General features: G+C 35.8%; 2 protein-coding genes across 2 annotated transcripts in view; both read right to left on the reverse strand.

Annotated features, from left to right (window-relative positions):
- Positions 1-5569, reverse strand: part of KrT95D (phosphofurin acidic cluster sorting protein KrT95D) — a 406149-nt gene extending 400580 nt beyond the window's left edge. The window contains exon 1 of the mRNA XM_071583373.1: positions 5460-5569. Within this exon, the coding sequence (XP_071439474.1) occupies positions 5460-5569 (110 nt within the window). The remainder of the gene's footprint in view (positions 1-5459) is intronic.
- A 9934-nt stretch (positions 5570-15503) lies between these two features.
- LOC139686211 (probable methyltransferase-like protein 15 homolog) lies at positions 15504-16788 on the reverse strand. The gene has a single exon (XM_071583374.1). It carries the CDS (start codon positions 16674-16676, stop codon positions 15558-15560), a length of 1119 nt encoding a protein of 372 aa, XP_071439475.1. The 5' UTR covers positions 16677-16788; the 3' UTR covers positions 15504-15557.
- Between the last annotated feature and the right edge of the window lie 485 nt (positions 16789-17273).

The raw sequence follows: 17273 nt of genomic DNA on the forward strand, positions 1-17273 counted from the left end.
ATCAAACGATATAAATCCGCCTTGAAAAAGAAAGTACTATTATTCTGATGGGAGTCAGGGCGAACGGGCAAAATCCCATTGAATGAGATCGCGAAATCATAGCCAGAAAATGCAAGCGATTTCTCATTAGGGTTCGCTTCTAATAACATAAGCCAGCTAGGCATGACTCGAAGAAGATCACCGAGCGCGACACAAAAGAGAAAGACCAGAGGTGCGGGAAGCATTTTTGGCATGAGGACCGAATGCATTTTATTACTGGTGGGCGGGCCAGGGGTTACGCGGCAGAGAAAGCATTTTTCCCTGGGAAGGGGGAAGGTCCATTTTGTAAAACCATCCGGGTCGGAGTAAAATGATTGGCTGATCATTCCACCTCTGTGCTTCACAGCTAGCACTCGCTGAGATATAGTAGAAAAAAGATAGATTAAAGATGTCATTTTTCCCACAAAATTAGTCTTGTATGTGTTCACCCTTTGCCACACACCCTAGCAGTGGCTTGCAAGGTACTTTGAGTTATAAAAAAAGATAGGATTCATGAAATTTCTCTCTTCTAAGTCGAAAGACAGGAATCAACAAGGCGCACAGTACAAGAACGTTTCCCGTCGACATCATGACCGAATAAATGAATATTTTCGTCGTCAAAATATGCACTCTTGGCTTGTAAGATTTTTTTTCCTGGATTTCAAGGTCAGGTCATTCAATGTCACGAGTTGCTATTGGTATCGAAGAAATTAAATAGCATTGTAAATTAAATCGCTCAGAAAATACCTCTTCAGACTAAGTGGCATAGTTTATAGCCATTATTCTACCGAATACTTAATAAATTATGAACATAACTAAAATTTCATCTCAAATGTGTGGTCTGGTAGTTGACACTTAGATACCGATGCAATGACTGTGACTCTAGTTGACAATTGATGAACTGACGCAACTACCCAGCTATTTCCAAACCTTTTCGTTATATTTAACATAGACACTGCATGCATATATACTAATATATATATATATATATATATATATATATATATATATATATATATATATATATATATATATATATATACACACACACACACGATCGACAATAGCCTATCGCGTGAATGAAAAGAGCATTTATTTACCCTTATCTAATGATTCTCCACACGTTCAAATCATTTACACACTGCTCCCCTAGTATTGAGAAAAATTATGTTTTCAGGGTTTATTCGCCGCAATTCCCCCGCTGAAAATATTTTCGCAGCCTTATCACGTGTTTAAAAAACCTGGGCAGAATCACTCTGACGCACACTCATACCGACCGAACCCCGTGATCGCCCAGAGCTTATTACTTTCTCAATCACGGATTCCCGCATTGCGGAGGGCTTCCAAAACATAACCAACTTAAGTCTCACGCTGAGTAAAACTGGCTAGATTAACAGCATTATTGGTTACCACGGAATGGAAATTATTTACAGAGTAAACCATCAAATTATCGACGCATATCTGTAACCAACTAAACGACTAAAATTTAACGACAATTTTTTAATTATTTCCCATCAAATCGAAAGGAGAAAGCTTAAGAGTCAAAATTTGAGCAAATTATTTCACCAATGAAACCTGTGCATATGTACCATAAAAATTCCTAGCTGATGTTGACACGTAAAATTAACCACCACCTCAAGATTAAAGTGTGGTGTATCCTTTTATTTATAAGACAAGTTTTTTTTGTCCATAGTCTTTTGGTATAAGTTTGACGACATCAAAATCCTCAATGTATTTCATACGTCCAGAATCACCCACCCCACCCGGTAAAAAACCACCAAATTGAAGAGTATACTAATTTATACGATGTTTATTGGTTATTGTAGACCCACAGTTACTTATATCATCAAATAACGTAAACTCAGACTCAGAATTTAGATTTTGATTTCGTAGAAAAAATAGAATTGAAAAAACGAAATGGCATCTCCAAACAATGTCTGATTCAATCAAAAACAGCATGACAAATATTTCAACAAACGATGTCCTATCGACAAAATTCACAACTTCAAATTATTAGCACGGAAACGCCTTCTCTAATAGAATTCAACTTCATACATATACTAATAACTGAATCATAGCTACCTTAAAATAAGGATAAGGGCTTGGCCAGTAATAATTTGAACCAATTTATTCTTCGAGGAGTGATTATACATTTTCCTGAATGTGGTGATTGCAAGCTTAGGCGAGACAAATCATCGTGAATTTCGTTTTACGCACTCAAAATTCCGGCACATTTTCCGTTTCAAAGACAAATAAGTTTATACGTAGCATCAGAAATATTAATTAAAGTGATATTTTACGTTCGTGCAAGATTAACCGTACATTTTACAATGCATCTATTTTTTCATGTAATACGAAGCCAAAGTTCAGGAAATAAACATCACACACCACATGATGGAATGCACGTAGTGAAAATAACAAAACTGAAGACTATCGAATGATAACGTCCTGTTGAAGTAATTCGCGCAAATGTAAAACATCAATCTTCAAACCAAAACGAGATAATGCAAGTTTTATGTCTGATGAATACGGCGATTCGTGTTGTTATTGACTGACCAGCAGTTAATCGGAGAATTCATGCGCTGGGTGCTCGCGTTTATCATATCTTTATTTCATAAATTCAGTTTTAATTGCCAATGTCAAGACACACTACAGTTCACAAATTTGTCACCATCAATCCGAGGATTGCTTTGCGACAGCTCTCCACTCCAAACAATCCTATTCCAATTTGCCAATCTCTTCATCCCCTCATATCATCGCTCGGCACAGACATTTTCCATTAGCTACTTCTCGTATTTCATCCTTGAATTCCTTTCTCTTGCTCCACGTTTCCGTCAACTGTGATCTTCAGTAAATTATCGCGCCTCAGAATATGTCCAATAAATTTCCCTATTCTTTAAGTACGTGTCCTCCATTGGCTTCTCTCTTCAACAACTCTTACAAGCACTTCTACACACGTTATTTTGTATACCCGTTTCATTTTCAGCCTAAAAAGTAGATTCCATGCATGTATATATAACTCTGAACGACTCACTTCATAACCCTGTTTAACTATTAATGAATTCCTAATGCCTAGGCCAGTGCTGTTTGCTGTTGGCAAATTTGTTCCCCCAAGCTAAAACACCGGGAATGAAATTGATGAATGCGATGGGGGGATTCTGGTAAGAAGATAACCATCACCAAGAATTTCAATTGACAGAGAGTATGGCTGCAGACAAACACCCCTTATTCCAAAATGAGGAGCACATTTAAATGACAAATGTACACGCTTATTTCAATTGATAAGATGGATATTTTTAGGCGAGTCGTTCTAAGCTTGTGAGAAAATTGACGTGATCAAAAGAAATAAGCAAATTTAATGTGCTTGATTTCCCAAAGAATCAAATCCATAAATTTCAATAGCAGCATTTTTTGTCGGCAAAAACAAGATATTAGTCAGGAGTTTCCTATAGGTAAATATTAATTTTTTATTGTAAAATCTAATACACCATTAGCACAGGACCCTCCATACGTACATTGAATATTCAGATTTTCAAATGAAGACAAAATCCACATTTTTCATGGAAATTCACTTTCAGGAAATTTTGGTTCTGAACTTTCTTTCGAAGCGAGCGCACACGCACGCACGTTGTTATTTACATTGTGTTGAAATAATAACTAAGACGACGATGACGAATGCGATCAACGCAGGACAGAATTCTTCAGCAAATGAACTGGATAAATTACTTGTTGTCGTGTCGAGCTAATTCCACTCCAGTGAAGAAAATTTGCTCTTCCAAACAGAAAGAAAGCAACATAAACTTTCCTAAGCAGAAAGTAAACAAGAATAAGGGCGTAAAGCAAAACACGGTGGGACAGGGATGGTCTATTTTTCAACCAGGCGCATTAATTCAAGGTGAATCTTTACATTTGAATGGTCGTCAATGAGGAAGTGATATGAATTTCACAGTGATTTTTCTGGCAATTTCGAAACAGACTGTGATACAAAAAGAAACATTTACTAAGCACTAAAATGGTGCATTATAATTTACCATTATAACATGCGAAGTACACACTACATGGCACAACTTGACTCGGGCAAAAATACCCAAAAGATTATTTTATTCCACACCATGAAAAAAGTTTACGTACTCAAGAACAAAAATTCAGATGCATTTCTGTTCAACCAGTTCATGATGACCAACACCTGTCGATTTCTTCTCAATCCCATTATTCGAAGTACATCTGTAGTTAAGATACCGATCTAATTGTAAAGAATCAACAGCAAGCGTGGAAATGCGTGAAAAATTGAAGAAAAACAGGAGAAGAATTTACTTCCCCTAATCATTATTTGTTTAATTCCAATCAAGCAGACTTATGTTCAACAAAAATATTTTTAAAGCGACCTTGGGAGAGAGTTAACCTAGTCAATTTCTTAAGTCGCTAAAAACTGTCCTTTCTATCCCCGTCTTACTCTCACGCAATAAAAGTATTTTAAGAATTTTATCAAGTCTCAAATCATTATATCCAACGAAATCAGCTATTTAACGCCATCAATTCACATTACATTCGGCACACAAATACTTCGACTAAGATTTTATTCAACAATTGAATTTCCAGCACGCTTCATCTATGGATGCTCGACGAAAAGTAAACATTGACCTAGCTTCACCGGTGTTTTCTGCTTGGGGCGCGGCAGATCATAGATAGAGCTGGATAGTAGCCAGTCCGTCCATCGCCTCCAGACACTCGTGACACACACTGCCCGCACGTTGACATACAGACATAACAAGACTTTTCTTTCAATACCAAAGGCCAGGCAATCAAGGCGGCAAGAAAAACGACAATCGCTATGAATGGTCCGGGATCGTCACTTACACCCTTACATCGACGGAGTACATCCGTAGCGGTCATTCACACCGTCATTCACGTTGTCACATTACAAACGGTAAGAAACGTAATTCACCTGAAGTAATAGTAGTTACATGCCGACTTTGTCCTCATATCGAAACGTTATACCATGCAACAGTCCTTAATAATTCTAACAACTAAAATCGTATACCCGAAGTGTTTATGAGTTTATTGTTAGTGATGAATTTTCATGTTCCCCACAAGGGAAGATGAAACTGAAATATAGTCCATACCACCAATATTGAATACTACAGCCCAAAAGAAACAAACACTATGGTTCATTCTCTCAAACAACGCCCAACAACAACTGGATCTTGAAGTTTGACACTTCGGCAGCCGCAAAGCATTAAATATCCAGAAAATAATTTCTCTGAAAATACTTTTCAAACGTTCGAGCAATTTAATCGAATATTCCTTGTCAAATTAAATAAACCTAGTGACAGCAAGGTCAAAAATAAACAATAGACTCCAGGTTTTTGATGAGACAATAACAAACTCAATTCAGTGAGCACCAAAAGGACACAAATTTAGAATATAAGGCTGCACATTACCTTGGAATGCAGTTTGGTGGAGTCCTGTCAACTTCCCAAGTCGCAAATAACTTCATAGGCACAGGTTTTGTCCCCATGATCGGCGGTGGTTTATTCGCCTTCTCCGCCATGTTTACACTGACGAAATACTCGCACAGCCCTCACGGAATAGGCTCATTCGCAAATAAAGCTTCCGTTTTGGTGCTATAGTGGCATCTGTTGAGCAAAAAGAGGAACTCAATGGTTGAGGGAGCTGTCTTAGTTGTCCGTATTTGCCGCTGTTATAGATTGCGCTGTTTCTGCTTGTACGGTCAGATACAACAGTTCATAGTCGAAGTTGATGTTACATTTTTTACAGCTAAATTAAACTTTAACAGATATGTCAATTTTATATTGGAAAACTTATAAAACTCAAGTTGTCATGTTGTTTTGAAAACTTTGTTCTTTAAATTAATCCACAATCTTTCCAAGGCGGCTAGCAGTGATTTGTATAAAATGAAACGATAGACGGAGAACAGAAGCTAACGAAGAAAGAATTTCAGTTACATCTTCCAATGATACTCTACCAGCTATTAACCAGGACTTAACGTTTCCATTTAGTTTCTTCAAGGTGTAATACTTAGAATTGTGAAATCCTGGAATTTCTATTCACCTTCACTATAAAATTCTATGTATCTAGTCAATCATAATAGTACATGCTAAGACTGACGTAATGCTTGCATTAGACAATAACTTGCATAACTACTGCATTTTCATTTTATTTCAATTGCCAGGTTTAATAACGGTAATTTCATGGTTTAAGGGCATAAGAGTAACAGAAAGTGAAAAATTAGTAGGCCGTGGCAAAGGGAAGAGTAAAATTATAATTCTAGCCACCAAATCAAATCCTAATCCCCAAAAATTATGCGGAGCAAAAATGCAGGAGCTAGATGTAAATCAGCTTTCTTGTTTTACTACATAAGAAATCTATAACTACACTCTACAAATATATCTCACAACCTCGTAAATATAACACAACTATTAATGATTGGTCAGACAATGAGCCAAAATTAAACCGAGATTATGAATAAAACAAAAATTACCTTTATTTATTTTCAAATCATTTTATTTGCTTTGGTATCAAAGCAAATAAAATGATATCATATTACAGCCATAGTTTGATGATACAGTAGTGGTTTCATATGATCACTGTAATATTGATAGAATTTGAAGAAAAATTTACGGCCGGGGGTTAGGGTTAGCCTCGGAAGTTTTTGTTTGTGGTACATTTTTAATGAACACAATCATTCAAATTAGTGTAGATAATGCGCCAAAAACGAAATATTTCGTTATTCATCTGTGTCACTTTGCCGTGGCGTCAGAATGAATGTTCTCGTGGACTTGTAAATCGTTACTTTAACAAAGTAATCTTCTAGTGAAACCGTTTTTTGGACCTCGTCCACAAAAACTATCATAAATGTGGAATTTTTTAACTTGGAATGCAGTGTGGAGAAGGGGAAGATGAGAGTGAGGTAGGGTACTATGTTGTAGGAAAGGAATTACCACAGGGAAGAAGTAATATAGTTCTGCAGGAAATGGGCTTTAATCATAATGGGCTCTTGATGTGACCCCCACAATAGATGTAGCTGTTTATGGACAATTCCCAGGACACAGAAAAAGATCAGAATCACTTTATTATGATTAGGCACTGATTAAGGACAGCTGAATCAATTTGCACAGTTTGCCAGGAGCAGATTGGTTTCAGAATGTCATTAACCACTTATGAGGCGTAATGTGAGGTTCAAGAATAAAAATCGGAAGACGGACGAATAAAGGGAATTTAGTGGCATTAATTAGGATGAAAAGTAAGAAATAACATGAGACCGTATACAAAATTATGAGCGATGATAGGGAGAAAAATAAAATAGGGGTACAATAGAAGAAAGAGTGGAAACTCAAAAAGGTGACATTGAAGCCCACAACACTTAAGGGACAGTTAAGAGGAAAAGAAGAAAACTAAGGATTACAGACAAGATGATTAGGAAGATAGACGAGGAGGAAATGGAAGCAAGAAAAAACAAAGAGATTTACAAAAACTGAGGCAGGAAATTAATAGGTCGAAAGAAACTTGATTAAAACTGCAGAAGTAATACATAGGTGCTCCTTGTGTTGAAGTTGTGATAACAAGTTTAGAAATAGAAAATATGACTTAGATGGCAGTAGCTTAGGCCAAGGCATATTTAAAAGCAAGATAGAATGGGCATACCGGGAATTGAAATCTACTAAGATAGGGTTAGATAACTACTTAAAGGTTTTGGAAAACATGGAAAGGAGAGTTTTTATGGGCTCATTCATAACATTAATGTGAGACGAATTTGGGTAGAGGATTTCATTGGAATAGTTCTATTTCCATCCCAAAGGAGGAAAGAGGTGTGAGGATAATGATCAATATGTTTGATCTTGCATTGAGCTGTAGTAGTACATAGGATCATTGATATGAGGATGAAGAGGTAGGCAAATTATGACTTAGGTATAATCAGTTTGAGTTCAGGAAGGGGAGAGGTGTGCATGATACCTTAGCAGTAATGAGTTCACCAATAGAATTCAATCAGGATCTATTTTTCTGTTCTGTAGATTTGGAATAGGAATGCGACTGAGTAAACTGGGTGAAATTAATGATTATACTTTGCATAAAATGGGATAGATTGGCAAGATGCAATTCCTTGAAGGGAAAATGATTCTTTGGGAGATGGCCAGTTTCAGTTGATGAAGGGGAGAAGTAGGCCTGAGGCCAATGCAGTAATTAGGTCACTAAAAGAACGGACATTAAGTTAATTGGAGGGATAAGATGACTTATCCACAACCTCTACATATCTCAAACTGCTTAGGGTCATGTAGTGGATATAGAACCAGGGTGGGGAGTGTTAGGCAGGGGAGTGAGACATGGGTACTCATTAAGACCTTTGCTTTTCAAAAATATGAGGAGAAAATAATAAAAGAGGCATGGGAAGAACTGAAGATAGGAATGGAAGTTGAATGGTTATTCATTTAATTAGTTGGGTTTGAAGATGATCAAACTTTAGTTTGGCAGTCACCCAAGGTGCTAAAAGCAATGTTGAGTGGATTAGGAAATTAGTATAATAGATTAGGAATAAGAATCTTTGTAACAAAACAAAGGTTATGAGATTCTCAAGAAATTTTAGTCAAATGTTCAAATAGGAGGGCTAAAAGGCTAGAGCAGTTTACCTATCTTGGAAGTGTTCAGGACTAACATGGTCAAAGTATTAGGAACATAAAACAAAGAATGGGATCAGGCAAAAAATCCTTTGCGAGTGGGAGGGAATTGATGACAGGGATATTGAGTAAATTTGTTAAGGGAAGTCTTTCAAACTTTGATATGGAGTGTGGCTTTGAGTGGCATGGAAACATTTTCATTGAAGCAAGACAACAGGGATGGATTGGGGTCTTTTGAGATGCAGTTATGGAAAAGAATGGAAAGGAAAACAAATGAAGAGGTGGGGGAAGCATGGTAGGGGAGGATTGTTTGGAGAAATCTGAAGTAGGCAGGCATGGCAGATGGATTTTCATTTTATATAGTCATGGAATTTTGAAGACTCGGCAGAGAGGAGAATGTTAGGCAGGTAGGGTTAGGGAGGAAAAGGATAGGCATGTTGGATGGAATAAAGGGAGGTAGAAAGTATGCAGATTTGAAGAACAGTTTAGAATGTGTTTTGTGAGACAAGTGGAGCTAAGAAAGATAGTGATGGTCAATCTGTGTCCACTCAAAACCTCTGCCAATCACTAAGCTGCCATTAATAATAGTTTGACATTCGAGAGGGCATGAATATTGTGGCTCACAGGTATGAATCAGATGGCCAATGTATAGGATCTTCTGTTCCAGTGGGATCTGGTTAGTGCAATGGCTAATGTTGGCCAATTCCACGAGAGGGCCCAGGTTCAAATCCCTGTGATGGTAGGATTTTTCAGTGGTACCCTGATTCCTATTATTGGTGGGTATATGCAGAGCACTTCAATTAGAGTATGCCATGCATCGGATGGTATGTTAAATTATAGACCCCTTGTTACCTTTTGTTAAGAGTAGGCTAATGCCAAGGCCGTGTTCCTCTCTACCCTTCCCTCATTCCCTTAAAAATCCTAACTATTCCAAAATTTTCACCTACCTACCTCAGATTTCATTCATCTCCTCTAATAACTATTGAATCCTGTGCAGATCCCAGTTCATCAAACTGAGAGTATCTCATAGAAATTCTAACAACGTATTGTGGTCCAAATATGTACACTTATTCTGAGAACTTAATTCTGAACAAACTCCTCCCTATGTAGTCCCTTGAACTCAATCTCTGTGGCAAACTTGCAATAATTAAAATCTACAAACTTCACAAGCATTCCTATGAGAAGTAAGAAGGTTTGTTCTCCTATTGTCTGACAACCCTGGAGAATGACTTTCTGTGGACAATGACTTGTGCATAACTAAGAGTGAACCAGGAATGAACGAACAATGAAACCAGAATCATTTGATGTATATATTTGAGATAAGTTGTAAAAACAATTCAATTTACAGAACTTTAAAGGAATTTTTCAAAACCTATCATGACTGGAAGATATTAATTGGAGCCATCACCTTATAAATGAGAATGTGACTGTAGCCATGAAGAAATGAGGCAACTTTCTCAATATTTTTCATAACTGTAAACAAAGTTTATATATTATTTCTAATTACATGAGGTCTGTCAATAAAGTATCTGACCTTGAATTTCCCAGTACACAGTAGTGATGCTACTGTGCGTAGTGGAAGGAGTCAGCTTAATTCACATGGTTGAACTTTTTCTCCGCCTTCAAGTGAGACATTTGCTGCGTGATTGGTTGCTGAGTGAGGTGCTGTCATATGTACTCATTGCTTTTCAATTTCTCCGGATATAACTGATAGAATTGATTTGTTGGATATTACCCATGCATCCATGACTCATCACCAGCACAGGACCTGATGGACACTACCAACACTGTACCTTAGCTTCTAAATATCATAGTAACTAGATGACCCGAGCGATGAACTTACAACAGCATCTCTCTTGGTTGCCAGAGCATGCAGCAAGTGCAGCTGGCTCCCTCGAAGGTGAAGAAAACATTTTACATCATATAAGTCATCATTGTCTAAATGGTATTGCTTGGAATGATTATAAAAATTATTCATATTTTTCAACTACATAGTTAGCTTCATGGAAATAGTAGGGACACCAGTAATAACTTTTGAACACTTTATTGCACTGGACAGATGGTTTTGTGCCACTCAAAATGAATGACTGCTTCATCATTAATCAAAGTTACATTCTAAGGACCTTTTTACTTCATTTGTGAACTCATTATTATCAAACCAAAGCTCTGCAATGATTATCTTGAGCACAAAATTGCTCTTTTCATTATAATTTATATATTTCAATTTTAATGATTTAGAGGTAAATATTACTCGATTTAAATGGAGGTGCACTATTTTATTTTTTATCATTTCATCTCATTATTTTATAATGTTAAGATATGCCATACAAGAACCAAAAATGTATACATACATTTTTAGAAATGGTTATAATAAAATTACTGCTTGTCATACCTTGATGAAAAATATTTATTTAAGAAAAAACAACTCTTGATTAAAAAATAATTTTATCTAGATTGAAACATCTGATATGAGTCGGTATATTTCATACCTGCTAGATAATTATTATTAATTTTTAATCTCTACATGTTTTCATTTCAAAGTACACATAATTAAAGATGTCCTTTAGGATCACAGTATTTTGGAAGCATTTGTTCCATAGTGATTGGTGAAATATTGTCTTGTAATGTTGCAGTAGATTGTCATTACAAGTTTGCATGAGCATTTTAGCTGTAGTACTTCCTCTGTAGCTGCTGTACTCCTAAGGCAAGGCGAAAAAAATTCAATAAAGACCTTATGTCAGCATGGCTACTAGGTTAAATTCTGCAAATTTATAATTCCTACGAGATGAAGTGCGGCGATCGCAAGGCTGCTATATGTTTATGTTCTGTCAGGGATTTCATCTTTGAAATTTGTCCATGTATTTGCCAAAAAACCATGGAAGTACTTGTGAAGCATACATAAGGTGCTAGAGAACTTGTTAGTGTGCCTAATGAACCCTTGAATTGCAGTCATTCAAACAAGACACTCTCCTCCTTAATCTTCTGCAATACTTAACGGCTCAGGAGGAGTTGATAAATCGACCTTGAAGACTTCTGAGAAGGGCAAAGAGATAATGGAAGGCTTTGAACTTGTGTAAGATGCACAACCTCTTTTTTGGCGGTGAAATCTGGTACATAAGGTGCAAATGATAAATAGATATATGCAATACATTTAGCTACTTGAGAGAGCTGATTAAAAAAATATAAGGAATGTAAGGGCACTAAACTATATGCAAGCAGGTATATCAAACAACTTATAAGCTGCTGATAAGGGACATCAATAATAGCATTTCTACTTCTTAGCTTAGGATTTACACCAGTTGGTAGTCCAAAAGCCTCAAAATCTGACTTAACAAAACTTCCTTTAAATTCTAAAAAATACTCTCTATACCACATCTTTACATTTGAAATTCGAGACTAAAGTTTCCTTATTTTATTCTCTATTGATGAGTCATACCCAGCTTTCTTTTACCCTGGCTTAAAAGAGCTAGGAAAACAGCTGAACTGTCCACTGGCTCAATGCATAACACCACAATCCTTAGCTTGATAGGATGGTTTATAGGCATCTAATGATTTTAGGGTCCACTTTAAAACTTGTTTCTCTAAAGCAACTAGTTGCTCAACGAATTTCCATTATTATTATTAATTTTTATTTGCCCAGAGATCACAATACAAAAATACCAGGTGGGTGATGTATGTACATGATAAAAGGCACATCAAAAATGAGCAAAGACACTGGCTCAATTAAGATACAAAAAAAAAGGAAATGGTGCTCACAGTTACATAATATTTGGCACAAACCCATGAGCATTGGCTGTAACATACATATGCAATATCAATTCAGAAAAATCATTGATCACCAACATGAATCGGACCATGACCATTGCTATAAACTAAGAGTATGAACTTATTGGTTGGAAATATTGCTTAGATATTCATCAACCGAATAGAACATATTGCGTTGTAGATACCTTTTTAATTTTTGCTTGAATGCAGCAGTTCCCTTAGTATCCTTTATACTTTTGGGTAGTTTGTTATATAATCTGATGCCCAGTTCATTGGGTTCAAATTTAAATGCTTTAGTTCTTATATTCCCACAATGGATGTTGTGCCTTCCTCTAGTGTAATGATGATGATAAGCAGAGTTAAGAGAATAGTTGCCAATGTTATTTTATATAAACAGAATTAAAAACATAATATAGATGCATAGGAGTGGTAGCAAATTTAATTCATGGAAACTAGGCCTTGATGGTGCATCATGAGGTTTCCTAGTTATTATTCTGATGGCTTTCTTTTGCATTTCAACATTGGTTTGAGAAATAGCAGCTGATCCCCATAATATTATACTAAAGGTTATATTTGAATAAATTTCCCTATAGTATAAATTGAGTAGTACAGTTTTACTTGATGTTTCATACAGGTGTCTTAATGAATAGCAAGTTGATCAAGTTCAAGGTAATTTGAACTATGCTTTTCTGTTGAAATATTAACATCTGCGAACTCAGATCTTCCTTATTGAGCAATAAAATTAAATGAATAAAAAAATTTTCTAGCGGCATTAAATTATTACAAAGGCCCACAGCAACAAAACTATAGAAATAATTTTCTCAGATACGTGTGATATCCACATTCATTGAGAATATTTAAACCTAAATCCATCTGACTAGATATCAATATACCCATTTTGCCAAAATGTGAGAAATTTAGGAATTATAGTAGTGAGATAGGAGGAGTAGTTTGACGTGGTGGTTACAATGTTTTAATGAACATTGGCTTACCAAAATCGAAGTTGATCTGAATAAGCTCGTGATTTTAGCTCGGCATTATGCTACTGCCATCTGTATCCAAAAATGAGTAATATACCATATATTCAACAATTTACAAAGAAATCTTTTAAAAACAATAGAGTTGAAAATGCAAACAATTTATCAAAAGAAAACTGGAAAGTCATTAAAGAATCAAAAATTACCCATAAATAACGACAATAAAAGTTCCAATTACAGTACTATGGGGGGAAAATAATACTTCAGTACTAAAAGCTAGCATCCAATCTAAATCATTTTTACTTGTTTCATCAGATTCCCTCATATCTAGTAAATTCAGGCTACTACCCTCTAACCGCAAGCTCCTGAAAATCACTGTATTGGTTTTCTTGCCCTGAATTGGAATTGACCAATAGTATTAATAAATTTCCCAATAAAAATAGCTATGGTTAAGACAGCATCCCTGGCAGCCATAAAAAGGTCAGTAATTGTAATCAAGGATCAAACTTATCATTGTCTTGTTTAAGACTTAGGGGTTTGCACTTAAAACTGCCAATGCTGTTCCTGTTTACAAAGGCAACAAACATAATATGAATCTATATTGACCAACATCTTTGTTGAGCCAGATATGTAAAATACTTATTAGGTCTTCTTCGACTGACTGGTTTCATACCTTGAATCTTTCATCCCGATTGTCTCCCTCACAAGATAGATTCAGTAAATCCAGATTTATATTTACAGGCACCTATGATATGGGGACTCAAATACTCTACAGGCATTAAGTTTATTGTTTGATTTCTCCAAGGCTTTTGGTCTTGTTAAGTACCAGCTACTTTTATCCAAACTGGGACTTCATGGTATACCGTAAGTGGATTAAATCCTAATTGAGTGCAAGGTGCCAAGATATTGCTCCACATAAAAATGGTGTTAAAATTGAATCTCTCAGTAAAGAGGTGATGATTGGGGTACCTCAGGGTTCTATTTTTACATTTCATCAATGACTTGCCAGGTACTCTTTAGTTCTCTACCTTGACTCAAGACAGTACTTAATGCAAAATGACACATTATTGTGTCAGCTTTAACAGCTTGTCTCTTAGGACCGTGTGTAACTAAAAGTGCATGAATTGTGTCAAAATAACTTAATTAAACTGAACCTTGAAATGACCTCATTTCCTTCACAAACAAGAATAAAGTCCTTGCCTCAATATCAATTGATCTAGAGGGTAAAAGTCTTCCACAAATTTCTAGCGGGCAGTTCCGAGGAGTTACCAAGAATAAAACTGTAACATATGAAAACTTGGCATTAAGCTCAGCAGACTTCCTCAGTATGAGCAAAAATCATATGTAAATATGGATGTATTATTATGGAGAATTTTATTCTTGTTATTTTCAGCATTCTGTTATGGGGCTCCTCTTCCCAATTTGATGCCATTTTTAAAATACAGAAACGTATCGTACAACTGATGTGCAATGCTCCATATGATGCAACTGGTTATCCCACTTGTTAGAGTGTATATTGCCAATTCAATGTATGAGTACTGATGATGTAAGAACACAAAAATTTTGTTATTGTTTACAGTATTTGACCAGGGACATCTACACCTGTCACTATACTAGAACTTGGCAAAGACTCATCAGAACTTTAAGGTGACATGTAACACCACTCATAGGCCTAAATCTTAAAAATGTAAGACCCACCTGAGATGTAGAATGAAAAAAATAAATCAGTCTTTACAAACAATATTAAAGTTTCTGTATGAAATACTGCTTTTTTCTGTAACCTCCTTTACTTGTCACACAATTCTGATAACTTTTGCATTGTCTGCTATTACAGACATTAGCAAGTCAAACTACAAATCTATGGACAAATAAATAAAAATATTTTTTTCACAAATTAAAATTTCATGACAGGTTCATCATGGAAACCTATACTCCACAATAAGTTTTGTATACACTAAATGTCATTGCTACTCAGGGAAACAGGTAAAACATGATAAATATTCAACAACTTACAGCTCCTGACACTTGATAAAAATATTAGAAACATGAAATGAAGTGCGAAGATCATAAATTTAGGCAAATTTTTTCTTGATAATAAACAGAAGGCTCTTGTTTTTATAAATTTAATTATCCACACATGGAGAACACAGCAAAATGAAATACATTACTTTAACTTTACAGCAACTCTTAGTTTGGCTGACCGACTACGAGGATTTATTTCCACTTCTTCTTCATCTGGAACTATAACATGCTTATTGACCAATTTCCACTTCGAATCCAAAATATTATCAATAAAATGTTTATCATGAATTAATGAATGATTAGTATACTGAAGGGGTATTGGATCAAGAGAATTTTCGATTACATTCCCTACAAAATGGCGTTTTGTGATTCGATCTTCCAATGAATGAAATGTAAGAGTAAGTATTTTGCCTCCAACTTTCAGAAACATGTGCGACAAAATCAAAGCATAATTCAATTCATTCAGTTCATTGTTAACAAATATTCTGAGAGCTTGAAATGTCTTTGTAGCAGAATGAGCACTCCTTTGAAGTTTGTCTAACCTATTCTCATTTTCACTAACAGCAGCAACTAATTCTTTTAACTCAAATGTTCTTCGTAATTTTCTAAAAGTATATCTAGATTCTATCACAGCACGAGAAATTTTTCTCGCTCTCTTCTCTTCACCGTATATCCTTAGTATTCTGAATAGATCATTTTCATCGACGTGGGCCAACACATCTGCAGCAGTTGGCTGGTCAGGGAAACGTTCTCCATCCATTCTCATATCAAGAGGACCATCTTTACTGAGAGAAAAACCTCTTTCAGCCTGATCCAACTGCATTGAGGAACACCCAAGATCAAATATAATACCATCTACGGATCTCTGGGGTATTTTGTTTTCCTGAAGAAGTCTTGGTAACTCGCTAAATTTTCCTAGCATTGAAATTATGCGTCCTGGATACTTGAGTGCTAAATTGCATGAAAGTGAATACGCCATGGGATCACGATCCAAAGTTAATATCTTAATATCGGACGATGCTTCAAGAATACACTTAGAAATACCTCCAGCACCGAAGGTCATGTCAATGAACGTTTGCCCAGGTAGTGGATTAAGGTACTCCAAAACCTTCTCTGCCATCACAGGTACGTGCAGAACAGTCTCACCGTCTTGTAATCGAATATTACTACGGTACGTTGCATAGTTAACTTTTAACCTTGAAAGATGATGAATTAATGGCAGACTTCTACAACGAAAGATATTGTGGACAATAGGCTCCATTTTAACGCTTTCGAAACCAATCCAATAATTTTCTACCAGAGCCAAATTCTTTTAAAAAATCAGTAGAAGTAATTCCAGCACACTGCTCATAGGTTAGGCCAGTAGAAGATGACGTACTATGCCGTTTATATTTAGCACCATAATAATTATCGTTTATTTTTTTCAGACTCATGTACACTTTCTCACATTCTTCTGCATTGATATTCGAAGTTTCTCCCATGGGAAATGCCTCGATTACTTTCTGGCGAATATGATACCCTAGGTCTCTGAAAAAATTAAACATGATATGAATTTCAATTATATCTAATTCTTAAAAAGAAATTCCTGGATACATGAATTTTAATATTGCTTCTAACCTTCCTTTTTTGGAATTGTCCACAGGCCATGACTCCAGAAGTCTCAGAAACAGCTTATATCTCCCAGCCATTTGAATATAACATGGCAATTTTCGAAGACAGTAATTGCCTATTAAGATTCATGGACTGTAAAAGACCTAAGCGACTTCAATCTTGCGAAATAAATACATTAAATTTCAAACACAGGAAAAATTGCTAGCTTTGCACTTGTTTTCGGACATCAGATGAGCATCGCAAAGCG

Source organism: Hetaerina americana, unplaced genomic scaffold (genome assembly GCF_022747635.1).
Source record: "Hetaerina americana unplaced genomic scaffold, ioHetAmer1.1.p SCAF_133, whole genome shotgun sequence".
In the NCBI taxonomy this organism is placed as follows: domain Eukaryota; kingdom Metazoa; phylum Arthropoda; class Insecta; order Odonata; family Calopterygidae; genus Hetaerina; species Hetaerina americana.

Bases quoted from the DNA above. Each gene is read 5' to 3' on its own strand.
- LOC139686211 (XM_071583374.1), bottom strand. From the start codon at position 16,676: ATGGAGCCTATTGTCCACAATATCTTTCGTTGTAGAAGTCTGCCATTA.